General features: G+C 39.7%; 1 protein-coding gene across 7 annotated transcripts in view; it reads left to right on the top strand.

Moving 5' to 3' along the window:
* CCSER2 (coiled-coil serine rich protein 2) overlaps positions 1 to 26,995 on the top strand; it is a 239,519-nt gene that overhangs the window by 204,052 nt on the left and 8,472 nt on the right. For 5 of the 7 annotated variants that reach the window (XM_038744236.1, XM_038744235.1, XM_038744238.1 and 2 more), the window contains one exon: positions 1,980 to 2,078. In XM_038744236.1, coding sequence (XP_038600164.1) covers positions 1,980 to 2,078 — 99 coding nt within the window. Of the gene's footprint in view, positions 1 to 1,979; positions 2,079 to 17,712; positions 17,798 to 22,718; positions 22,759 to 26,995 lie in introns of all 7 variants that reach the window. The other 2 variants (XM_038744240.1, XM_038744241.1) reach the window with 2 other exon arrangements.

A 26,995-nucleotide genomic window follows, 5' to 3' on the forward strand; every position in this document is an offset into this window, starting at 1 on the left:
CTATATAGCCCCTTTGCTTGATTTTTAAAATGTATCTTTTTGGGTTTATTTGTGTAGGATTTTTCCCCAGGAATATATAATTTTGTTCTTGAGACTAGCAAATTGGGTATCTGAATGGGAGAAAAAAGGAAGGTTGAAGGTGTATATTTTAGTGGGAATCTTCAAAAGAGCATTTGCAATTTGAGCATGAAATACTGGACTTATACAAAACTAAGATGAAACATTTTTCCTAGACTACAGCCACCTTTTGGCTTAATCTGTGGAATATTACTTTTTCTCTTACATAAACGATTTTTTTCTTGAAATCCTTTTTCCGTGTGGCAATTATATTTTTTCCCTTTACTACTTCACCTGATTTCTTCCTTACCAGTAGTCTAGGAATCAGTCACTTACTGACTATAATGAGAAGCAGTTTTGCAGCTCAACACTTCCTTTGTTTTTTCATGGGATTCTGGATATTGGTGTTCAACTCTCAGCCTCTTTGTTTTGTAGAATGTCAGGATTCCAGCATTACCAACTTTTCAACTCTCTGTATTTTTTTCAACTCTCTGTATCATCCTTGTATTGAGCTTTAGAGTTTCCTGTCTAATGCCAACCTCCTCCCTAAATTGCAAAAGTATATTGCCTTTCCAAATGAATTAACTTTCTTTAATAGAATGTTTTGCATTTTAGATACTCCTATTCACTTTTTACATGTACAAATGACTTTATCTTTCTTTTATAGTTTTCAAATGAGAACTTGTTTCTGTTTACAGTCATTTATCTGTGTTCCTTTTCTTCAAGGAGCTTACATGACTTCCACCGGGGTGAACTGTAATCTTATTGTGACAGATAATGCCCCTGTTTAATGTAAGAAAAAGCTTGAGGTCAGGAGAGGTTATTATTTGCTGGGTAGAGACTGTCTGTATATGTTGCTGAATTGTACTTTCCAAGTGCTTAGCACAGTGCTCTGCATACAGTAAGCGCTCAATAAATACAATTGAATGAATGAACGAATTTGCTGAGTGAGCAGTGTACCCTGACTTAGGACAGGCTGTTGTGAACATCAGGTTGGCTTTCCTGTGTAACAAATAAAGGCAGTTTCAGAAACCATTTAGTGTTGTCTCTCCTTAATGGAGCTGAAGTCCATGAGAGGCATGAACACTATCACAATATGTGATTTTTTTTTCTTTTTCACTTTTTCATTCTCTTGATTTACGGAGTTCTTCATGTGTGAATCCTTGGTTTTTGTGCATTTTTGGTATTAAAAAATGAATTCAAAAATTAACATTATAGAGACCGGCTTTTCCAGAGGGCAGTTGTATATTCATCTTTTGTGCTGAGCCAGTATGTTTTGTGCTGCATATCCTCTCTCTTTCACTCCCTCCCAAACAGCGAAGTAGGAAAATGAAAAGCTCTGATAGTATTATGAATTGCCCATTTTCTTGGATAGAATTCTTAGTGTTGGTGTAGCAAGACAAATAGCAGCCGTCTAGCATTATCGTTTCTTGCAGTAATCGTGGATCTTTTTTTTTTTTCTAGTTGGTTCCTCAAGGAAGGGAATTTACTTTCCTACTGGGCTTTATAACTAGTTGTTATGGCAACTCACTAGCTTCATGTGGAGGAGAAATGTATTTTAAAGATGAATGGACTGTTCATATTTTTGGTCTACGGTTATTTAAGAGAATCCTAAAACGTATTGTCTTTCCAAACTCAGGTTTTCACAAAGCAAAACATTTATTAACTGTTCTCAACCAAATATCTGCATAAATATATTTGGAGTGAATAGGATGTTTTAGTGATGATTGCTTTCCAGGTATGTGTATATATTCAGTGGCTGTCCCCCTAAGCCTTCCCTTTCTACTACGAACAATTGAAAAGGCTAGCACCAAATGCCCCCCAAATATATTTATGTGCTCTTGTCCCCCCAAAATCGAGAAATAATGATTTTGACCAATAATTGAACTTAAAAAACCCAATTTTTGTTTGTTTATGTTAAGACTGTGGGGTGCAACTGCCAGAAAGAGAGCCCAAAGTCCAAAGGAGACAAATGCATATTATTGGACAAATATACACAGACATCCTGGAGAAGAAGTTCTGTGAGTAACACTTGATCTTTATCCCTTCATGCTTGCTCCCTTCCCATACAGTTTTGCTTCATTCTTTCATGCCAGGCCCTGATAGTTTGGTCTATTTTACTCTTGCATCACTTATCTCTTCTTCCTTAGTCTTTGCCCTCTGCCCCCTAGATGCTTCTGTGTGTCATCAAAAGCTTTTATCGTGGGTCCTGTAGAGATCATCCTTGCATTTTGATATCTTTGCTGTTCTGCACCTTTATGTAGCCAGAATTGGGGGGGGTCTAGCCTGCTTTCACTGCACGTGTGTAAAAAAACAAAAAGAAGCCTGATCATAAAGAAACCTAGAAAGAGGTCCAAGCTGTATTCCTTCTTAGTAACCAGAAAGTATGCAATATCCAGGATAAAATTGTTCCCTTCTTAAAGCTTTGGATGGTCTGTTATTAAAGATTAAATGGTGTTTTCAAAGTGTAACTTGATCAGGTTTTGTATCTAGTTCAGTCATACGTCAAAATTAACAGACGTGAATCCTGAGATGTAGTATTTGGGGGGGCATTGCTGCCACTATCTCTCCTCTCACAGATACAAGCCAGTTCAGCTAGGTAGCACAGCTTAAAGAATGAAGAACCACCGTAGTTGGGGAATGTGGGCACTTCAGAAGGAGATAAGTGTTAGTGGGGGAAGAGGACCTATAATGCTTTTTATTTCAGCACTCCCCCATCCACTCATTTACAGCACCTTGAGGCAGTGTGCAGAGTCATTGGTTCTCCTTTCCCTTTCTTCCTTTCACCTGCCCAAAACAGACAAACATTTTTCTCAGCCCTCTTTTCCTGTCTGAGTATTTGGGGGGTGGGGGGAGGCGTGGGAATTTACTCTTATTTTGAACGAAGACTTGAAGTTCACCAATCAGGTGATTATTCCTGGATTAAGTGGTTCTACCTTTCATCTCATTTTTCAAACATTGACATCAGTTGGGTCTCAAGCTCATTTTAAGAGGAGTCTGGCATACTGTGAGCCCATTGTTGGGCAGGGACTGTCTCTATATGTTGCCAATTTGTACTTCCCAAGCGCTTAGTACAGTGCTGTGCACACATTAAGTGCTCAAGAAATACGATTGATGATGATGATGATACCTGAGTGGAAAAATATATTTAAGCCTTGAAGTTTGGGTGGAAATTATTTTGCTGTAATCCTTGGAGAAAATCATTGTGTGTTTGCTGTTTACTCAAAATACATTTTTGTTAACTATAAAGATTTTAAAATTCTCTGTATTCACTGAATTGATTTTTCCACAGTAAGGTTACTGCAATTATATAGAATGGTATTTCTCATCTCAAAAATGGTCAATTTAGCCTGCTTGAACTTTAGCAAGAGCCCAGCAGTCTGGAACAAGACAGTGGTCTGGAAAGAATATCATCCACTTCGGTTCAGGCTCCAGTAACTCGTAATATCATTTAATGAGTACATTCCTTCTTTGGAGATATGTGAATTTGCCTCTGATGAATTCAGTTTGAGTCTGGATTTTTAAAATCTGCTTTAATCTAAAAGAGATCAGGGTTGCTCTCCTTGTGGATGAATCAACTCAAGTAGGAGAAAGAATCCTGTGCTAAGAATCAGGAGACGAATTTCAACCCCACCCCTGTGACTTGGGTTAGCTGAATGACTTCTCTGAGACTTTCTCCATTTGGACCATACTAGTTTATTTGTATTTATTTTGATATTTATTAAGCACCTGCAATGTGTCAAGCACCATCCGAAGCACTGGGTAGATACAAATTAATCAGGTTGAACGTAGTCCCTGTCCCACCTGGGGCTCACAGTTTAGCTAGGAGGGAGAACAGGTATTGAATCTCCAATTTACAGTTGAGGAAACGGAAGCACAGAGAAGTTAAGTGACTTGCCCGGGGTCACACAGCAGACAACTGGCAGAGCTGAGATTAGAACCCACATCCTCTGACTCTGAAGCCCATGCTCTTTCCATTAGGCCACACTGCTTCCCAACTTTATAGGGATTTTTGCAACTTTACAGGGATATTATGAAGTTGTGAAACATTGAAAGAAGAGAGTTAACTCTAATCTTCCTACAAAAAGAAATGAAGTTGGCGTAATAATGATTATGATATTTAAGTCCTTCCTCTCTGGTAACCATTGTAGTAAGCCCCGGGTTACATGCAAGATAATCAGGTTGGGAAGAATCACTGTCCCTCCTGGGTTTCATTGTCTAAGGGGAAGGGAGAATAGGTATTGAGGAAATTGAGGCACAGAGAAGTTAAGTGAGTAGCCGAAGGTCACACAGCAGGTCAATGGTACAGATTCTGTGACTGCCTAAAAAAGGAATGGATCAATTTGGGGGAGGACAAGCATGTGGGAAGGGGGAGATTGGGAAGGGGGCTTTGGGGCAACCACAGAGGAAGGAAACCACAAAGAGCTGGGATTTCTTTTTGTCAAATATAACATGTGAGCTCCTCTAGACTGTCAGCTTGTTATGGGCAGGGAACACGTCTGCTTATTCTGTTGTACTCTCCTGAGTGCTTAGTACAGTCCACCCCACTTAGTAAGTACTCAATAAATGTGACTGATTGATTGAACTCTGCCATAACTAATGAAATTCATGTTGAGAGATATATACCAAATAGTCAACATTTCTGAGGAAAGATCCCAGAATCATAGCTTGAGTACCATCCAGATGTTTCTGGGTTAGGCTCAATTTTTGAGAAGTCCCTTTTACCCAATTATTCTGTGGTAGTTTCTTTTTAAATTGAAGCTTAATTTTGATTTTTAAAGAGTTATTAGTGAATAGTAGTTCAAAATAGAAAATGTGTTCAGATTTAAATAGGCTATAATTTCATTTTTGTACTAAATTTAAAAGTTTAAAATAATTTTCTGAAAGGTTTTGGAATGTTGTCCCTGATAAAATTTCTAAAAACAGATCTGCAAGCAAAATGAGATCATGAATATGCAATGCTTCTAGACTGTGAGCCCGTTTTTGGGTAGGGACCGTCTCTATATGTTGCCAACTTGTACTTCCCTAGCGCTTAGTACAGTGCTCTGCACGCAGTAAGCACTCAATAAATATGATTGAATGAATGAATGAAATACGATGAGCCTCTCCAAAGAGAAATGCTGTGAAAAGATGGCCAATTCTCAATAATAATAGTAATTGTGGTATTTAATAAATTTGGTGTGGATTGAGTCCTTACTATATGCCAGGAACTGTACTGGGGTGTTGGGGTGAATACAAGCAAATCGGATTGGACACAGTCCTTGTCCCATGTGGGGCTCACAATCTCAATCCCCATTTTGCAGATGAGGCAACTGAGGCACAGTGAAGTGACTTTGCCAAGGTCACACAGCATACAAGTGGCGGAACTGGGATTAGAACCCATGACCTTCTAACTCCCAGTCCCGGGTTCCAGCCACTACGCCATTTCTGGCCAATATACCAGTTCTGTTGTTGCCATGCAACAGTTCACATGTGGTGCTTCTCATACGCATGGAAGTCTGTATCTCTACTGTCACGCTGGCCACATGATCACCATCAATCCTATTTATTGAGCGCTTACTGTGTGCAGAGCACTGTACTAAGCGCTTGGGAAGTAGAAATTGGCAACATATAGAGACAGTCCCTGCCCAACAGTGGGCTCACATGATGAAACCAGATCCTGCCTGGGAGGATGTTGGGGAGGAAATGGACCTAACTTGCATTGGCTGGGCTCCAACTAGCCATTTTACAAAATATCGTGCTGCTCTGGGCTGTCCTCTGAAGGATTTGGAAGGTGAGGGAATTGAGAATCCTTGAGCTCTGTCATGTGAAGACTGATAAACGTTAGACAGATTCCCCTTAGAAAGTTTACTGAGTTAGGTACATTGCCACAAAATACCCACTGAATAGAGCAGGAATGCAGTAAAGGAATATTTTTGATACGTATTGATACATTTTGTGTACTGGACATCCCCTGTTTTCAGTTTTGGATAGATATGTTACTATACATCCACCATCTACTTCCTTGTATACGTCCATGCCGTTCAAGTACAGGACAGTTGTGTGCATAGATTTTGGAAAGAAACAGAAAGTAAATCAAACTAAGAAGAGATTGCAGTTGCCGTACTATGTCATTGAAACTTTTTCTTCACATCAGCCAGTTGAAAAGTTTTCGTGTTTCCTCCTTTTCTTAAATTGTTGGCAAGTGACAGAAATCATTTCCAAAATTTTATTGTATTACTTGAGAATACTCGGTGATGAAAGCTAAACAGGGACAGTGTCGAGCTATATTGGAAAATATGCTAAACTATTCTTGGGTTAACTTCATTTGACAATACAAAAGTAATCTTACTGTCCTTCTAAGTTAGCTCAGGCCTATTTATATTTCATAGGGTGGTTTAATATAGCACCAAATATAATGTATTGACATGAAATCATTTTTGATTTGGAAGCAGAGGACATGAAATATCTGACTTGCCATATGAGAGGCAGTAATGGGCTATATGCTCTTGATGGAAGAATACATAAAATGAAATGATTTCAGAAAAGGCCCTGGTACAGTATCTCTGCTCAGCACAAAACAGAACCGAGTGGTTTTTTAAAAAAATGCTTTGCTCTAAGCAGTGATTTTCCTTCCCAACCGCCATCCTTCATTATGAAATAACGTTCTGAACTATGTGATATACTGGATGCAGGAAAATAGAGTTCCAAATTGCACTTTTATGAAAGTGAAATAAAATAGTGCAGACAATGCCTCTTCTTGAATCCTGCCCTTTTTTTTCAATAAGCCAAACCTACAAAAAAATTCTGTAACACAAAATCCAATGTCTGTCTGGAGGCATAAATTTCCTGACTTACTCGGTTTTGTGGAGGTATTAGCTCATCAGCCGGGCTATAGAGTAAATTATTAAATGAATCAACTCTCAGTTATCCACTGGTGGATCATGTGTGGGAGATTTCCAACCTCCTTCCAGCTCCATGCCTGTCCTTCCTTTGCACTTCCCCGTATAGTCCTCGGTAATGGCTCTTTTCAGTCTCCCCTCATCATTTAGAGCAGTGGGGCTAATAATAATAATTATAATAAACATGGTATTTGTTAAGTACTTACTATGTTCCAGGCCCTATACTAAGTGCTAGGGTGGATACAAGCAAATCGGGTTGGACACAGTCCCTGTCCCACATAGGGCTCACAGTCTTAGTCCCCGTCTTACAGATGAGGTAACTGAGGCACGGAGAACTGAAGTGACTTGCCCAAGGTCACACAACAGACAAGTGGTGGAGCCTGGATTAGAACCCATGACCTTTTGACTCGTAGGCCCATGCTCTATCCATTGCGCCATGGTGCTTCTCCTTTCCTGTTTTGCAGATGGAATCCCGGCCATGTTCTCTTCACATACAGTCAGGAATTTAGTTTTAAGTACCTCCTTTTCATTAGACATGGAGAGTTTTTTTCCATTCATTTTTTCACCAGAGCTGTTACGGTACTGACATAAAAATTCGGTATCATCTTCGCTTATCTTTATTTGCATTATGAGTGCTGCCTGTTAAACGTGTCCACTATGGTTATGGTATTTTGCAAAGTGTCCCAAAGATAGGTTCAGTGAAAACAGGATCCCTCTGTATTTGTCTTTCAGGCCTTGTCCCTGAAAAGCATAAGGGTGCTTTTCCAGAAAACCCTGGGACCTAGCCAATATGTCTGCAGTGCCTTCCTTCCTCTACCCGCTAAAAAGGTCTCTGTGTAGAGTAGCCCCCTTCCTTCCAGCTTCCTTAGACTGCAGATGAAGAACAGTAATTGGTGGAAAGAGCACAGGCTTGGGAGTCAGAGGTCGTGGGTTCTAATCCCGGCTCTGCCGCTTGTCTGCCGTGTGACTTTGGGCAATTCACTTAACTTCACTGTGCCTCACTTGCCTCATCTGTAAAATGGGGATTAAGACTGTGAGCCCCATGTGGGACAGCCTGATAACCTGTATCTACCCCAGTGCTTAGAACAGTGCTTGGCACATAGTAAGCGCTTAACAAATACCATTATTATTATTCTAGTATTTGTTGAGTGCATACTATGTGCCAAGGACTACTAAGTGCTGGGGTTCATTCATTCATTCATTCAATCGTATTTATTGAGCGCTTACTGTGAGCAGAGCACTGTACTAAGCGCTTGGGAAGTACCAGTTGGCAACATATAGAGACGGTCCCTACCCAACAACGGGCTCACAGTCTAAAAGTTGATGCAAGGTAATCAGGTCAGACCTAGTCCCTGTCCCAACTTCACAGTATAAGAGGGAGGGAGAACAGGTATTTTATCCCCATTTTATAGATAAGGTAACTGAAGCATGGAGAAGTTAAGTAACATGCCCGTGGTCACACAACAGGTAATTGGTAGAGCCGGGATTAGAATCAATCAATGGTATTCATTCATTCATTCATTCAATTGTATTTATTGAGCGCTTACTGCATGCAGAGCACTATACTAAGAGCTTGGGAAGTACAAGTCGACAACATATCGAGACGGTCCCTACCCGACAATGGGCTCACAGCCTAGAAAGCACTTACTTTGCACAGAGCAGTGTGCTAAGCACGTGTGAAAGTACAATACAGTAAAGTTGGGAGATGTGACCCTTGCCCACAAGGTGCTTACAGACTAGAGCAGGAAGCAGCGTGGCCTAGTGGAAAGAGAATGAATCTGGGAGTTGTAGGACCTGGGTTCTAATCCTGGCCCTGTCACCTGTCTGCTGTGTAACCTTGGGCAAGTCACTGAACTTATGTGAACCTCAGATCCCTTATCTGCAAAATGGGGATTCAGTACCCATTCTCCCTCCTATTTAGACTATCATCTCCATATGGGGCCTGATTATCTTGACTTAGTATATACTAAGTACTCAGGACTTAGTATAGTGCTTGGCACATACTAAGCTTTCAAGAAATACCACAATTATTATTATTACTACTACTATTATTATTAGAGGGAGACTGGCACGAAAATAAATTACGCAGAGAGGAATGGTAGAGTAGAAGGACTTGTACGTAAGTGCCCTGGAGATTTGTGACAACTGTAAGCTTGTTGTGGGCAGGGACTGTGTCTGTTTATTGTTGTATTGTACTCTCCCAAGTGCTAGTATAATGGTTTGCACACAGTAAATGCACAATAAATACCTTTAAAAGAATGAATGAATGAACCTAGGTCCTCTGACTCCCAGTCCCGGGCTCTCTCCACTAGGCCATGCTGCTTCTCAATAAGGCCACACTTCTTCCTGAAGAAAGGAATTAATACCTTTATTGTCCTGCAGGGAAAATCCCTGAGGAGAAATTCCAAATTTAGAGGGTAAGATGAGGAAAACTGTGAAAACTGTGATTCATTCTCTGAATTTACTGCTTTTGGGGACAACGGATTTCAGGTTGCTGTTGCTAGTTTATTTCAGTTTATTACAGAATTCCAGCTGTCCTTTTGAGGAAGCCAAGATGGCACTGCCCATATTGGGTAGGAAATGCATGAGATTTGGGCAGTAAAGGGTCATGAGTGGGTCCTTTCTTTTGTTCAGTCTTCCTCTCCCCTAGACTTTCTCCTCCTCTCTTCCCAGAGAGGGGGATTAAAAAATAACAACCAAAGAACAGCCAAACAAAGCCCAGAGGATAGAGGTAGAGATGCAAAGAATTTCATTGATAAAATACCACCAGTCCCTCTCCCCTTCCTCTTCCGCCCATCCCTTCTATTTATACTGCCTCTGAATCCTTCTTACCCAGCGAGTATAGCAGGACGTAACTCCAGAGAATGAAATGGAAATCCTAGGCGTGCTCTTTCATTGTGACTGACCTGGGCCCTTTAGGTTCTTTTGGATCAGCTAAACCGTAGCAGAAACTTATCACCACGGATGAGGTCTCAGAAAGAGGGAAGCTTCTATAGGTGAGGAGCAGTGTGGCCTAGTGGAAAGAGCACAGGTTTGGGAGTCTAAGAACCTGGCTTCTAATTCTGATTTCACCACTTGTCTGCTGTGATCTTGGACAAGTCACTTCACTTCTCTGGGCCTCATCAGTAAAACAGAGATTAAGGCTGTAATAATCCAACCTGATTATCTTGTATCTACCCCATGCTTATTGCAGTGCCTGGCACATCAATGAGTCAGTCGTATTTATGAAATGCTTACTGTGTGAGAGCACTGTACTAAGCGCTTAGGAGAGTACAATATAACAATAAACACACATTCCCTGTCCACAACACGATTACAATCTAGAGGGGGAGATAGATATTAATACAAATTAAAAAATTACGGATATGTATGGGCGAAGAAAGGGAGCAAGTTCAAAGGCTATAAGGAAGGGAGTTGGAGAAGATGTGGCAAATAGTAATTTAAAAACAACCTGCAGGGCATTAAAATGACCAACTGGAGTCTGAAATACGTAGCTGTTGACTTAGGCAAGTGAAGCACCAATATAGCCAACACAAGCAAACAAGTTTCAACCTCAAAACCTGAGTTCTCTTGGTCACAAGCAGAGCATTAACAACCTTCTTATAAACTGGATGCTTAACAAACTAGCTGGACTCTATCCCCCTTCATCATGAAAACCTACCGGTGGGGAGAGGCCTACATTCTCCTCCGTCTCATTATCATTATTAGTAGGATTGGTTGAGATCCCATTAGTGATAGTAGTAATAATACTGAATGACGTGCACTATACTGTGTACTTGGGAAATAAAAAGCAAGAAAGTGACTAATTCCTTGCTAATAAGTTTCATGGCAGATGAGTCTATATAGGCTTATATGACCTGATGAAGATGCTGGGAATTTGTTCGTTGAAGGCATCAAGAAGAGTGAGGGCTTTGAGTTAGATTTGGGAGGGAGTTCCAAGCCAGAGAAACAGTGTGAGCAAGGAGATGAAGGGCAGGAGAGTTGAAAGTGAGGTACAGTGAGAAGGCTACCTTGGGAGGAATGAAGACAGTAGATTAAGGAGTAAATAGATGAAGAAAAAAAATGATGCTCTTTGTTAAACCCTTACTAGGTGTCAAGGACTGTCCTAAGCACTGGGTAGATACAAGCTAATCAGGTTGGTCACAGTCCATGTCCAACATGGGGCTCACACTCTTAATTCCCATATTACAGATGAGGTAGCTGAGGCACAGAGAAGTTAATTGACTTGCCCAAGGTCACACAGCAGACAAGTGACAGATCCAGGGTTAGAATCAAGGTCCCAGGCCAGTGCTTTATCTACCAAGCCACGTGGCTTCACTCAATGAAGAGAGCAGGGAACATGTCTATGAACTCTGTTGTATTGTACTATCCCAAGCACTCAGTACAGTGCTCTGCACACAGCAAGCACTGAGTAAATACCACTGATGATGAGAAGGAGAGCAGATACATCAAATTGGGTAACTTGGTGAAGAGCCTTGAAGCTATTAGAGAAGCAGCGTGGCTCAGTGGAAAGAGCACGGGCTTTGGAGTCAGAGGTCATGGGTTCAAATCCCGGCTCCACCACTTGTCAGCTGTGTGACTTTGGACAAGTCACTTAACTTATCTGTGCCTCAGTTACCTCATCTGTAAAATGGGTATTAAGACTTTGAGCCCCCCGTGGGACAGCCTGATCACCTTGTAACTTCCCCAGCGCTTCGAAAAGTGCTTTGCACATAGTAAGCGCTTAATAAATGCCACTATTATTGTTATTATTATTATTACTATTGAGTTCTCGCTTGTTGCAAAGGAACATGTTGAGGAGTGGAGAGATGAATGCCAAAGGGCAGTTCAGGAAGATGATTTGTGGAGCAGCATGTGGTATAGATTTCTAGACTGTGAGCCCGTTGTTGGGTAGGGACCATCTCTATATGTTGCTGATTTGACTTCGCAAGTGCTTGGTACAGTGCCTTGCACACAATAAGTGCTCAATAAATATGATTGAATGAATGAAGGAATTCGAGACCGGGGAGAGTAAAGTCAGGGAAACCAGTGAAGGGACAAATACAGTAGTTTTAGTCATGATCTGACCAGAGATTGTACCAAAGTGGTAGCAGTTCAGGAGATGTTGTGTAGGAAGAACTGGTGCTATGTGTCAGAATATTTGTGGGCTTCTGGGGCAGACAGGATGGTGGTAATAATAATAATAATAACAATGATGGCATTTATTAAGCGCTTACTATGTGCAAAGTACTGTTCTAAGCGCTGGGGAGGTTACAAGGTACTGACTAGATAAGGAAGTTAGGTATATAGGAATAGATTTAAGGGGGAGTCAATCAGTTGGTAGTATTTATTGAGGAGAAACAGCGTGGCCTTGTAGAAAGAGTCCAGGCCTGAGAGTCACTGGACCTGGGTTCTAATCCCAGATCCACCACTTGTCTGTTGTGTGACCTTCAGCAAATACTTAACTTCTCCTACTTAACTTCTCCCTATCTCTATTTCTTCATCTGCAGAATGGGGATGGAGAAACTCTGGGAAGTTTCAGTTTTGCCACCAAAGTAGTCTGTAATCAATCAGTGGTATTTATTGAGCACTTTTGTGCAGAGCACTGTACTAAGTGCTCACTCGGTTTTTAGGGGTTTGGGGTGGAGGGGGTATGGGCACTGCAAACTTCAAGAGGGAGTGAAGTGTTTGGAAAAGGTAATGGGTCTTGTGTGGCGTTTTATGAAGAAGGAATAGAAATTCTTGGTTTCCCTCTGCAAGAAACTCTAAATATTGATGAGAGTAATTAGATTCTCAACATATTGCCACAGTGCACCATATAAAGAAATGCTTATGATCAAACCATTTGAACTAGTTGTCTCATTTGAATTTGCTGTTGGACTATTCATTTAAATTTCAGCCTAAATGTTCAACTGTCAAGTTGTGTGATTATAGCTCAAACTTTGTCCTAGCATGGAACTCTATACAATGAGCCCTTTAGTGCAACTGAGTTCAAGTGTAGCATACATCTTAGGATATTAAAGAATAAAGGAATTTCCAGCATAATAAGTTTATAGCGTTAGGGGGAAAGGGTCCGTAAAATCTAAAAGGGCCAAAGGCAGAAATATAATGTAGAGAAAGTGTTATTGAAATTATTTGGCAATAAACTTATGCTATCTTAAATGTGAGGTTCCATTACCAAATTTGAGTTGTTTTGTGTATCATCTGACTGATGAATGCCTTTGTAACCACAGAAGGAACAAGGAGAAGGAAATTGCCGGTGGCTCCTTCAACCACATTCTTACAGACTCAGTTTAATAAGGCTACTTCCGAGAGTTTATCAGGGGTTTTAATCTTTCCTGTCCTCTACCTGATAATACTAGTGTCTTCCTAAACTAGAATTCAATTTTTATTTTATGTGTATATTTTAAGGACGCTATTTGTCTGTCCCATTCTTTCATTACAGAGACGGACTATTCACTGAGTTTAGTGGTCAAAGGTTAAGCAGCAGAATCTCTCTATTACAGATTAGCAGTGGAAAATGGAATCTGTATACCAAGATCTGGTCAACAAGTGTTCTGCTCTCTAGTTCTTAGTCACTGTTCACCATAGTGTAGTTTATTAGGGGTGAATGTTAATTCCTTTAAGGGTTAGAGACTGTTCAGCTTTTGGTGCATGTCATTTGAGTGGTAATTAGTACTTAACTGCATGCTAGCTTACTGTCAAATATTCTTTTTCGTAGGGCAATTCATAAGCATCACTATAGCTACATTACTCATTGAATTTTGTTTTTAAGTGCTAAAAGAAATCTCTGACAATGGGAGCTTGACTGATGACACAAGATTAAATACCTTTTTACCAGAGACTCTATCTTCAGGTTAATACTTTGGAGGCTCCCTTACAAAACCGTGTTAATATTTCAGTTATCATGCTGAGGGGGAGAAAATTAAAACCAGCACATCTAGGAGATGGCTTTTGAAAAGTACAAACTTATACAGGCATTCTTGATTATTCAGGGTAATGCAAAACCCAGAATTTGATTATCCCAAATCACTGGTAATCTGTGCATTATAGAAATTACACAGTAGAAAAGGTAACCATCGTGCAATCAGTAATAACCCTTATTAAGCTTTTACAACAGGCAGAACACCATACTTGGAAGAACAAATGAGTAGATTTAATAATTATGGTTTTGTTAAGCGCTTACTCTGTGTCAAGCACTGTTCTAAGCACTAGGGTAGATACAAGGTAATCAGGTTGTCCCATGTGGGCTCACAGTCTTAATCCCCATTTTACAGATGAGGTAACTGAGGCACAGAGAAGTTAAGTGACTTGCCCAAAGTCACACAGCTGATAAATGGCAGAGACGGGATTAGAACCCAGGACCTCTGACTCCCAAGCCTGTGCTCTTTTCACTAAGCCACGCTGCTTCTCCAGTCCCAGTTCTCAGTCCACCATGGACTCACAATCTAAAACACATAGGAAGAGAGGGAGAAACAAACCCCCAGAGAAAGGAAAAGTTTAAAAAGAAAATAAATGGTTCACCCGACACCACACACAAAAAAAGGAAAGGCAAAATAACAGTTCACTACTGCCTGGAGGGAACAGCATTCTGTCTCCTCAGATCTTGATGGCTTCGGGTAGGGCAGTGCCAGCTGCAATCTTCCCAACCGTCAAAAAGTTACGGAGGTGGGCTTTTGCCTTTCGGTGGGGAGAGGGGGATGATTAAAAATTTTGAAGTTACAAATTATACTCAGTTCTCCTATATACCTGTATATATGTATATATGCTTGTACATATTTATTACTCTATTTATTTATTTTACTTGTACATATCTATTCTCTTTATTTTATTTTGTTAGTATGCTTGGTTTTGTTCTCCCTCTCCCCCTTCTAGACTGTGAGCCCACGGTTGGGTAGGGACTGTCTCTATATGTTGCCAACTTGTACTTCCCAAGCACTTAGTACAGTGCTCTGCACACAGTAAGCGATCAATAAATACGATTGATTGATTATATCATGAATATTATAATCCTGAGAATCCATCAGTAAGGAAACCTCAGGTTACGGTATGCATGCTATGAGAGTTTGCACCACCATAACGCCTATGGCTAATTGCATTCTATCTAGGAAGACACACGTTGTCGGAAGAATGCCCTAGTGCCAAGGCAGAATTCTATCCAAAATGCATAGTTAAAAAACCTGATCCATAGTTGAATAAAAAAAAACCTGTTCTTCTGTCCTCCCTTTATTCCCCTCGTGACTCCAGAGACCAAACACTATTTTTAATCCTCCAACATCCCCACTCTCTCAAGAGGGACTGCCATCAGACTAATGTCTAGCATGCATTGTCAGTGATTTGTTTGATACTTGGACTGTTTATGACTTACATTTTGCTTTTGGATGTGACTGTATTTGATTATTAATTTTTGATTGTTGACCATTTCTTACAGAAATACCAGCTTTCTTTTTAATGGAAGGCTGTTATCCTTGAAAGAAATCTCAACTGATTTACTAGATCACTGTGGGCAGAGAGTATGTTTCCCCATTGTTATATTCATTCATTCATTCATTCAATCGTATTTATTAAGTGCTTACTGTGTGCAAAGCACTGTACTACTTGTTTGATATATTGTACTCTCCCAAGCACTTAGGACAGTGCTCTGCACACAGTTAGTGTTCAATACCTACGATTGACAAAATACGATTGACTGAGAAAGTCCTTTACTATTTCTTCTCTTCACCTTTTTTTTTTAAAAAAAAACAGAAGTTGGTTCTAGAAAATAATGAATTTGGCCAGGAAACTTTTTTCTCCCTCGATTTTTCCCCATAAAAATGTCAACTCAAATTTATTGTCTTATTAAATCTTTTCATTATTGTCTGTGGAACTTCCCCAGTTAAATTAATTGTTAGAACTGGGTGGCAAGACTTTCAGGAGAAAATAGTATAGTATATTACTCTAATTACAGTGTGTTGCTCATCCAAGGATTTTGAAATGCTTAGAGTTTGTTGTATTTTTTTTTAATTAATTTTTCCTACACCAGCAAAGTGAACAGAAGGCTCCTCCAGGCCCCCTCTGCCTCCTTTGTTTCTGAGAAACTAAGGGAAAACCGATTGGAGAAATTGCCAGTTCATTCATTCATTCAGTCATATTTATTGAGCGATTACTCTGTGCAGAGCACTGTACTAAGTGCTTGGGAAGTACAAGTCAGCAACATAAAGAGATGGTCCCTATCCAACAACAGGCTCACAGTTTAGAAGGGGGAGATAGACAACAAAACATATAGACAGGTGTCCAAATTGTCAGAATAAATAGAATTATGGCTATATGCACATCATTAACAACATAAATAGAATAGTAAATATGTACAAGTAAAATACAGTAATAAATCTGTACAAATATATACAAGTGCTGTGGGGAGGGGAAGGAGGTACAGCTGGGGGGGGATGAGGAGGAGGAGAGGAAAAAGGGGGCTCAGTCTGGGAAGGCCTCCTGGAGGAGGTGAGCTCTCAGTAGGGCTTTGAAGGGAGGAAGAGAGCTAGGTTGGCGGATGTGTGGAGGGAGGGCATTCCAGGCCAAGGGAAGGATGTAGGCCAGGGATCGACAGCGGGACAGGCGAGAACGAGGCACAGTGAGGAGGTTAGCAGCAGAGGAGCGGAGTAATTCAACCAATTGAATTGCCTTGGGTTGAGAAGGCAAGTACCACAGGGACAGCAAGGATAAAAAATCTTTGGAGGGCTGATAGATGAAAATTGGGAATTTGTTACATTTGATTTATGATCTACCAGAGGATTTGTTTAAGGCTTTAATTCATTGTTCCTGGAAAATGTGCATTTATTGTACATAGGGATATTCAGTCAATCGTATTTATTAAATGCATATATTCCCCCAGCTGAGGCACTGTCACTGACAGCTTCCCAGGAGTTCAAAAAGCAGTCAGAATTTAATATATTCAAAGTATAAAGGATCTAAGACAGTCAAATGACAAATTGTAATTTTGTTGGGATATGTACGGACAAAGGGAAGATAAGGTACATACTCCACTACAAAGTAGAATTCCACATTAATGCTTGTTTATTACATTTCAAATTTTGTTTCAAATGAGCTGGGGGTGTTTTTACTGAAAATTTATTCTCCCACATGTTTTCTCAATTCTTTTTGGTTTGAAAACAGAACCTTTCATATTGCCATGTTTTTTCCTTCTCTGATTATCAGTCAGTGCTATTTTGGAGGTACAGTTGTAACCACCTGAATGTCTTCTCTTTCTGAAATGAATCTAGCTTTTTTTTAAGAAAAATCAATAGTAGATTGAGCCTATACTGCTAAAAAGAAAACATTTCTGCACTATCATTTATGGCAACTCATAGAAGAAAGGAAATATAAAGAAAATATAGACAAGCACCTTGGCCTAGTGGATAGAGCATGGGTCAGAGGGACCTAGGTTCTTATCCTGGCTCCACCACTTGTCTGCTCTGTGACCATGGACAAAGTCACTTAATTTTTCTGTGCCTCAGTTACCTCATCCCTAAAATGGGGAGTAAGACTGTGAGTCTCCTGTGGGACATGGACTGTGCCCAACCTATCTTGTATCTACCCCAGTGCTTAGTACAGTGCCTGGCACGTACAAATACCATTAAAAAAAGTAAAAAAAAACAAAGACTACTGGTTTAGTTTTTGCAATCTGTGCTGCTCAAAGGATGAAACCATTCCTAACTTGCATTTCTTTCTTCCCAAAGGAAACTGTATGGCTTTTGGTGTCTCTATTTTCCTGTTCTCTGTTTTATATTATACTTTTCTCCTCTCTCTTTCTGCACAGGGTGGGTATTCTGCTCCCTCCTTCTCTCCTTGGCAGGGCCCAATCCAAGGGATTCCTCGGACTGTTCCACCGCACCGCAGACAGAGTGAGTCTGTATCTCTCACTCGTATCCCTCACTGTTCCCAGTAGACGTTTCTCCCTTGCACGCACTGCTCCTCCCGTAGCATCCTCCTTCCAGGCTACAGGGATTTTCCACCATCCCTACTGACTCCTAACTTAGATGCTTCCTTTGGCTTCATTTAAGCAACTCCAACTTACACCTTCAGGAAAGTTATTAAAATTTGATTTTTATCTCCATGGTAGCCGAACCTCAAGGTCTTGTTGCCAGTGTTTTGCTTTTAACATGCATCGCTCTTGCTTGATGAATTTCCCTTTCTTTTTGGTGGCCTTGCTGTATTACGAGGGAGCATTTGTTCTGTGTGCTAAAACACACAGGCCTACACGATTTGCGTTGTAAAAGGCACAGATGCAGGTACATACTTGATATCCTGCTGCAAATTTATATTATCTATCTGTTTAAACTAGTCATAAAAATAGTGGAATTTGAATTTCCATTTAGTGCCACCTGAAGGAGAGAACTTTTTTTTAATAATTCACTTTTTGTCAAGATAGCTATTCACCTGTGAACTTATTTTACATCAAAAGTCTGAACTATTTAACCTGGGAATGTGGCTTTCAAAATGCATGGTTGACTAATATTGCTAATTGAGTTTTTATAAAATTCGTGTGTTACAAAGTTTGATTCTGCTTTTCAAAAACCAGATTTTTCATTGTGTACTATGTGTTTTCATAGCAAACCTGGTAAGTTTGTCTTTGTGTGAGTTTGTCCAAAAACAGTTAAATCAGAAAATTCTATACCCCATTCTTGGATTTACTTCGACAACGTGAATTACATCCCATTTGCAGTTATTTGATAGTACACATCACCCATCCTTCCTAATGGTGAGCTAAATGATGCAATCTTTGCCTGTGTCTTCACAAATTTAGCCAGTGGACCTGTTACGGCTCTACACATATTTGGGTTTGAGGCCAACGTATCTATCATTCAGTCAATGGTATTTTTGGAGTACTTACCCTTTGCAGAGCACTAAACTAAGTGCTTGGGAAAGTACAATACAGCAGAGTTGGTAGACATGATCCCTGCCCACAAAGCACTTACAATCTACAGCCTATTTAGTAGTTCTTCGCATATGAAGCTGAAGATGCTGATGGGGAAATTGCGTCCATGCATGTGTAATTAAGAGGCAGTCTCTTCCACCTTGGATCTAGGAAATATAATTGGGTGAGTTGCCTCCTCTGTTCCTTTCCTATTTCAGAGTTGCCTCCTCTGTTCCTTTCCTATTTCAAAGGGTTTGGAGACAACATCAAGCTCTGAAAATACCTGAAACCTACCATTCTGATGGTAAAGTTCTGTCTGGAAGGGCACTGTGATCTGATTCTTGTGGAGGCACAATCTGTGATTTCTAGTTTCATATGGCCTCTTAGAAAAGTCTGCTAATGCCTTCTCTGCTAATGGTTTTTATGATAGGTTTTAAGAAAATGTTGGTTTAAAAACTAAATTGAGGCCTCCAACTCTTCCTAAATTGAGACGGAGGGGAATAAACTTGCATATATCTTCCTTACCAGAGTGTTTGTCTTCTAAAATGATTTCTTCATTGGTTCTTTGGTACGTGCATTGTTTGAAAATATTACCCGTATGTATCTTTTAAGCTTTGGTTGTTGGCTACTCTGGGTATCACAAATGAGACTGTAGCAGTGCTTTCCAACTACAAAGATGACATCACAAAAATGTATTGTGGACTAGTTATGCCAAACTCTAATATTACTTGGTTCATATGGACACATTTATTTTCTCATATTATTTAGGTCTTGTTTTTGATCTGAAGAATCTGTGCACGGCCTTGATGATCAAGAGTGTGTATTGAGACTGAAAATGTTATGATTTTCAAATTCCCCATTTCCTCACCTTTATCCCCTTTTTCTTTTAAGGTTCTATTTTACAGCATACATTTTATTTTTATTCCTGCCTGCAGAACTTTATTGCATTAGTATTTATAGTCTTCATCAGCCAGTGTGTCTACCACAGTAATAGTGGTTCCTTGAACAATCTTTTAGAAGGTTTAGTTTTAGAGATGATGTGGTTGACAGAGAGCAATAATTCATATGCCTAGTCAATGAATTCCAGGTCTTTGGAGCCTAAATCCTTTGATTACCACTGTAGTAGGTGGTCTTAACTTTCTCTAGGATAACTTTCCAAAGGCATTTATACAACTGAAACAATCCCATGTAGATGAGCCAAATAAAACCACCGGACAGATCCTATTATTCTTATGTAGTGCCACCCCTCACCCATCCTCCTCCCCGAAATCTAGCCTTGGTGAGAAATAGTACCAGAGACTTTCCACAGTTTCAACAATGCAGAGGAAAACAGTGGAGATTTAGAATGATAAATTTTCCTTTGGAGCATTACAGAACTTTCTGAAAGGAAGAGTGATTAAAAGAGAATGCCTTCTTTATTAAATATATCAGTAAACACACTCATATTGCTTGACTCCCAACTGCAGAGTCCCATCTTTGCTAATTCCAGACTCTTGCATCTAGTCCCAGCCAAGCTCCAGAGGTTCATTTCCCTCTACAACCTGTGTTCCGCCTCTCTAGTGACAAATAGGTGGATGTCTTTTCTCTTCTGTAAAATGCTGTTATTAAATATTGACCAAATTTACCGCTAAACTAACTAGATGTTGAGGGATGAATTGGAATAAAGGATCTTTGTGGGCAGGGAACATATTTTTTAACTATGTTATATCGTCCTCTCCCAAATGCTCAGTACAGTGCTTGGCATATAGTAAGTGCTCAGTAAATACCATTGATTGATTGAAAAGTGATCATAAAGCCCCAGCAAAATTAGAAATGTGATGTGAGAGTCAGTCTGTCATCTGTAGAAGTGCATATGTCTGTGGCAGTATATACCCAATTAAAGCACATTTTGAAGTGCAATTTGAAATCTTCTTCTAATAGATAACACTATAGGAGTCACCTATTTTCCATATAAGCTCTTTCTCTATTAAGTTTCCCCACAAACATTTGCTTGAGCATAGGATTCACCATTAAGAGTCATGGATTTGTAAACTAAACAAACTCTCAAAAATACTGCACACTGAAAATATAAGGAGGTAAAAAGGCCTAATATGCTGAGAGATTTCCTTCTTAATTTAGAACTCAAGTATGGATAAATAATACTTTCATTTTCCATTATAAAATTTCTATTTTTCATTATAAAAGTTTAGATGGCTTCAACTTAAAACCATTTACCATCATTAGACTAATTTTTAAAAGGTTCCTAAAAACCTAGCGGCTGCAGTTTGGGGCCCAGGAATATTTTTTTAGGAACTGTTGGTGTACACATTGCTAATATGAGCTCCAGTATGTGCTAGAATGCATGCATCCTGGTTTTTTTTTAATCTTAGATACATTTTTGAAAATCTGCTGCACGTTGAATAACTTTGAATATTAAGCAGCTAAGCCTACCTGTTAAATTTCAGTAATGCTACCATGAAATGTGTAATCTTGAGTCACTGTGAGAGAATTATAATTGAAAAGATTATTCACAGTCTAATTTTAGGAAGAAATTACTTTACCCTTTATACCCTGTGTTCTGCATTTTGTTCCTTATGTTGTAGAGGACTAATTACAGGTCAATTCAATCAGTCAATGATGTTTATTGAGTGCTTTCTATGTGCAGAACACTGATCTAAGGACTTGGGTCAGTACAATACAACGAAGTTGGTGGACATATTCCCAGTCCACAAGGAGCTTACAGTTTAGACTAATTGTCCTGCAGTATAAATCTTGGGGCTCATCTTCAGCACCTCTTAAACCTTAAGTTCCCAGTCAGAAAGTTCTGCTCACATACATTGACACCAAATTAGCCTGCTATTCAAATATTATTATTATTATTTGCTAATAATAATAATATCTTGCAGCAACCTAGCATGTGATGATATCAAGCACTGTGGAAAATTTCCTGAGGCACTCTCTAAATAATATACCTGAGCTTAAAAAGCCAAAGCACTTTTCTAAGAAATATGCTCTTTATCTTATCTAAGTTGTACAGATGAAATCTTGCCGATATACCTTTCAATTTTCAGTTGCTCTTTGCACTCTTGTGCTATATCCTAATACATAGTGCAGTCGTCGAAGATGTTGCAATTTAGAAAACTATGATAAGTAAACATGCTGGGCTTTTATAATAAACAAGATCTCAGACACTGTCACTTTTCATAAGCTGTTTGAACAGAGTTAAATACTAGATTTTAGAAGTGACTGCAGTCTTTAAGAAATGCCAACTTTAATTCACATAAGAATACATTTTTTAGCATCCTCAGCTATCAGGTGTCTCTATAGTTTTGCCAAGAGCTACTTGAGGCAACCAAGCAAAAAAAGAGAGTGTTCATGATTGCTAAACAATCCTAGAAATTGAATTGACTGGTGAGAAGGCATTTATGTAAAATATTCAACTTTTATTGAGGCCTAAATTGCAGTTTAATGGACATTCATGAGACTTCCAGAATTTTAATAGAGGTGCTGATCTAAGTCAACAAGTATTCATTTGGGAAGGAATATAGAATACTGTCTTTACTAGACAAAGGAAGGTCTGAGGAAGGAGTTAGAAATCATTTTCATTTCCTTTTAGTAGAAATGTGTTGAGTGTGACCAGAATACTTTTAATTTCACTGAGGTAAGAATTTATGAGTGAATCCTTAGGAATGACTGACTGCTTTGTTTATGAAATTCTGTGGGTACCTAACACTTGGACTTCTCTCTGACACCATTTCAGAAGACAGTTGATGGGATTCTATTCAGTATCCTTAATAGTAATATAGTGTCTCTAAATACTCCTAGTTGCTATTCTGTCATGGCAATTGCTCATTGTTGTGTGTTGGCACTCTGACTTCATTGTCCTTGTCTTTTTCTTGTCTCTGCTTTCCCATTATGCCATTGGCAAGGAGTTGAGGAGTTAGTCCATTACTTCTATGATAAAGCGTGGTACAGTACAATTTCAGATTTCTTCCCACTACCACCTTCCACAAAAAAAACAAAACTGTTTTTCCACCTTGCATGATGCATGCTTGTCAAATGTGTGCATGGATTACGGTCATGCTCCATATTTCCCTTCCTCTTACCCAATCAAAATATATTTAATGGAATCCAATATGTATTTGTCCCAGAAAAACCTTTTAAACGGATGCAATATTAAAATTGTAGCCAAATGTTTAAAAATATTTAACATCTCTTACCTCTGTAAGCCTTTAAGTAATGGGTTTGCAATTCGCAGTTTATGCTGGTGACCACGTTTGACTGTTCCTTAACAGGTGAATTGGAGCTAAGCATGGTTTTTTAAAATATATTTGAATCCAGTTATAAATAAACCTGTCTGGCCAGCAGGCTAACAGATAGCCAGGGAGAAAGCTGGAAGTGGGTATATTTTCAAGGCCTCAGACCCAAGGCCTTTCTTGTAGTATAAATAAATTAAAAAGGCTCCCTCCTTCATACTGGTGACCAAGTTTGACTGTTCCTTAACAGGTGAATTGGAGCTAAGCATGGTTTTTTAAAATATATTTGAATCCAGTTATAAATAAACCTGTCTGGCCAGCAGGCTACCAGATAGCCAGGGAGAAAGCTGGAAGTGGGTATATTTTCAAGGCCCCAGACCCAAGGCCTTTCTTGTGGTATAAATAAATTAAAAAGGCTCCCTCCTTCATACTAGATCACTCTGTGTGAGTTTTATCAATCAATCAAAGGTATTTATTGCATGCATACCGTTGCAGAGCACTGTATTAAGTACTTGTGAGAGAACAGTACAAGTTGGTAGACACAATCCCTGCTCATGAGGACCTTAAAGTGTACAGGGGGAGACACATAAAAATGAATTACAGATAGGGGAAATGGCGGAGTCTAAGAATCTGTCTATAAGTTCTATGGGGCTGAGACTGAGGTGAATATCAAGTGCTTAAGGAGTGCAGATCTGAGTGCATAGGTAATGCAGTGGGAAGGAGAGGTAGGGGAAATGAGGGCTTAGGGGAAGTTTCTTGTGAAGTGCCGCTCCAAAGTTTGCCACATCTTAATTGCTGCTATATAAGGAGCAATAGGATGTAGCCCAAACTGGCCACATTGATGAGGGAGAGGAGGAGAGAGTTGAGAGTACTTTGACTTGGAAGGAAATGTTGAGAGCAGACCAGTTAGAGAAGGATTGGGGAGGTGGGTTAGGAAAGACAGCCTCATTGTTTAAGTAAGGTACCTCTGGTGTTGATCTGTCAGGTGAGTTACCTTCAGCTCAAACATGTGGCTAAATTTAATCTGGAAATGATTAGTGGTCATCCCAGAGATTTCTCTAGCAGTGACAGTGCCTTCTTTCCATCGCAGCATCATGGCCTAGTGGAAAGAGCATGGTTCTGGAAGTCAGAGGACCTGAGTCCCAATCCTGCTCCTCCACTAACCTTTTGTGTGACCTTGGGCAAGTCACTTAACCTTGCTCTACCTCAGTTCCCTCCATCTGCAAAATAATAATAATAATAATAATAATGGTATTTGTTAAGCACTTACTATGTGCAAAGCACTGTTCTAAGCGCTGGGGAGGATACAAGGTGATCAGGTTGTGTCACGTGGGGCTCACAGTGTTCATCCCCATTTTACAGATGAGGTAACGGAGGCACAGAGAAGTTAAGTGACTTGCCCAAAGTCACACAGCTGACAATTGGCAGAGTCGTGATTTGAACCCATGACCTTTGACTCCAAAGCCCGTGCTCTTTCCACTGAGCCATGCTGCTTCTCTATGGGGATTAAGTACCTATTCTCCCTCCTACTTAGACTGTGAGCCCCATGTCAGACCTGATTATTACCTACTGTAGCGCTCAGTACAGAGCTCAACACAGAGCAAGCATTTAACAAATAACCACAATTATTATTAAACTCTTAAGCATTCTGAAGCACCGAGTGATTGACCATTCCTTCAGCGGAATTCCGGGATTCCGGTTGAAAAGGCTCTTGACTTTTATAAAAGCATTTAGGCTTTTATATACCTCTAGTAATTAGGGGAATTACAAGAGTACTTGGAAATACCAAAATATGTGCCATATTAAGTGTCTCTTTGCCAGTGTACTAAGTGAAATATTTGTTTTTTATAGAGGCTGGCTTTCTCTGGGACAGGGACCTGGAAATATTCTATTGCTGTGGATTGTTCTTTAGCAGTAACCAAATGCCGAAAGGCTATTGTGTGAACATTTAGATAGAGTATCTATTGTTAAAACAGAGTTTATTAGGAATGGAATGAGAGAATATTAAAAGTTTGCTCAGGTGAACTATCACTGGTTGGACAAATTGGACACATCAGTGAAAATGTGTAAAGATGTAGCATTGAAAAGAATAATTTGCTGATACTGTCAAAAATTGAAGTTTACTCATTGCCAGAATCAGCCGACCAAACTTCCTCATCCTTCCTGATCAATTTGGACCATCTGAACTAGACCTTTTAATCCAAAGTCTCGGCCCACAGTAAGCGCTCAGTAAATATCATTGATTGATACATGAATGTAATGTCTAATAATAATAATAATGACATTTATTAAGTGCTTACTATGTGCAAAGCACTGTTCTAAGCGATGAGAATCGTTTTTGTCTAGCCTGAGCCTGTTCAGATGAGAAGCAGCGTGACTCAGTGGAAAGAGCACGGGCTTTGGAGTCAGAGGTCATGGGTTCAAATCCCAGATCTGCCAATTGTCAGCTGGGTAACTTTGGGCAAGTCACTTAACTTCTCTTTGCCTCAGTTACCTGACCTGTAACATTGGGATTAACACTGTGAGTCCCCCGTGAGACAACCTGATCACCTTGTAACCTCCCCAGTGCTTAGAACAGTGCTTTGCACATAGTAAGCGCTTAATAAATGCCATCATTATTACCTTGTGTGGTATAGATGGGCTGACCTCCCTCCTCTGATGCTAGGACTGTCCAAATGATAGGTTTCTGATCACTGACCGTAGGGTTCAAGCAGCTCCAGTATAAGAGGGTGAGATTGCCCTTCTGATATAAAGACTGCAGCCAACCAACTGACATTCTGGATTGCCAATCTAACCCATGAAAGAATTCCTCATGGGTTGGATCAGTGACTCCGAATGACCCCAGTAATTACTATCCCAATATTGGGAAGGAGAAGGGCAAAAGACTTAAAATTTTGTGGGGCAGAGGTAGAGGGAAAGGGGAAGAGGAGAATTCTGGAAGAGGTCAAGGAACTCAGTCTAATAAGCACTGGTGTTAAAATTCATATTCAAAGTTCAACATTGGTTGGATTTTGGAGTGTTAACCCTTGATCTACAGTATCACAATATCAGGAAATAATCCATCACCCAGTCATTCTTCCCATTCCAGCACTTGTCAGTGGTTAGTTTGTCCGACTCTGGGTGTGTAGATTAACCTTCTTTGGTTATATATGTTGATGTTTAACCCTTAGTTTGATTTGTTAATAGTAGCATTGGTATTTATTAATTGCTCACTTAGCACAGTGCACTGCATTAAGTGCTCAGGAAGTCCAGAATGAAAAGTGACTTGTTCTCTGGCCTACACAAAGATTACACTTTAACAGGGGAGCCAGATATAAAAATATTCACAACTACAGTAGTCAAAATAAGTGTACAGTTGAATAAACGTATATACAATAATGCTAAGGATGAGTATGATTATGTTCCTAAGTGCTAGAATTAAGTTGTTAGCCCTAAAATGTTCCCAACTCACTTTATGTAGAAAGGTGTGGCCCCTTTAGGGGATGATTGGGCCATCATCTTCCATTTTCATTTGCCTCAATCTGTGATGCTATTGTACAAGATACTATCTAGTTAATTATTGACCTAGCTCTCTAGATAAACTAGAAATAAATAAATTGTCAGGCATGTATTTATATTGGATTTTTTTAAAAGGTGGTATTCGGGATATCGTGCTGGCCATTGGAGTACCCATTCTGTCAATAGATTGAAAGTCAAGACAGCATGGAGCAAATTGGAAATGCATAGGTTCTGCTGAAACTCAAACTATGGGTCTTCCTGGGTTGAGAGAGAGGGAATTACTGGATACCCAACCATTCTTGTTAGGATCCACCCAGTTCCTTCAAGCCCTCAATATAGGACCTGAATCGTATCTGGTCGTCCAGGCCCCACCCCAACTGTTAGATCCCATTTTTAAACATAACTAGGTAAAATGCAGCAAAGACACCAGTAGATCCCATTGGCAGCCTTTT

Source organism: Tachyglossus aculeatus, chromosome 3 (assembly GCF_015852505.1).
Source record: "Tachyglossus aculeatus isolate mTacAcu1 chromosome 3, mTacAcu1.pri, whole genome shotgun sequence".
Taxonomy (NCBI): Eukaryota; Metazoa; Chordata; class Mammalia; order Monotremata; family Tachyglossidae; genus Tachyglossus; species Tachyglossus aculeatus.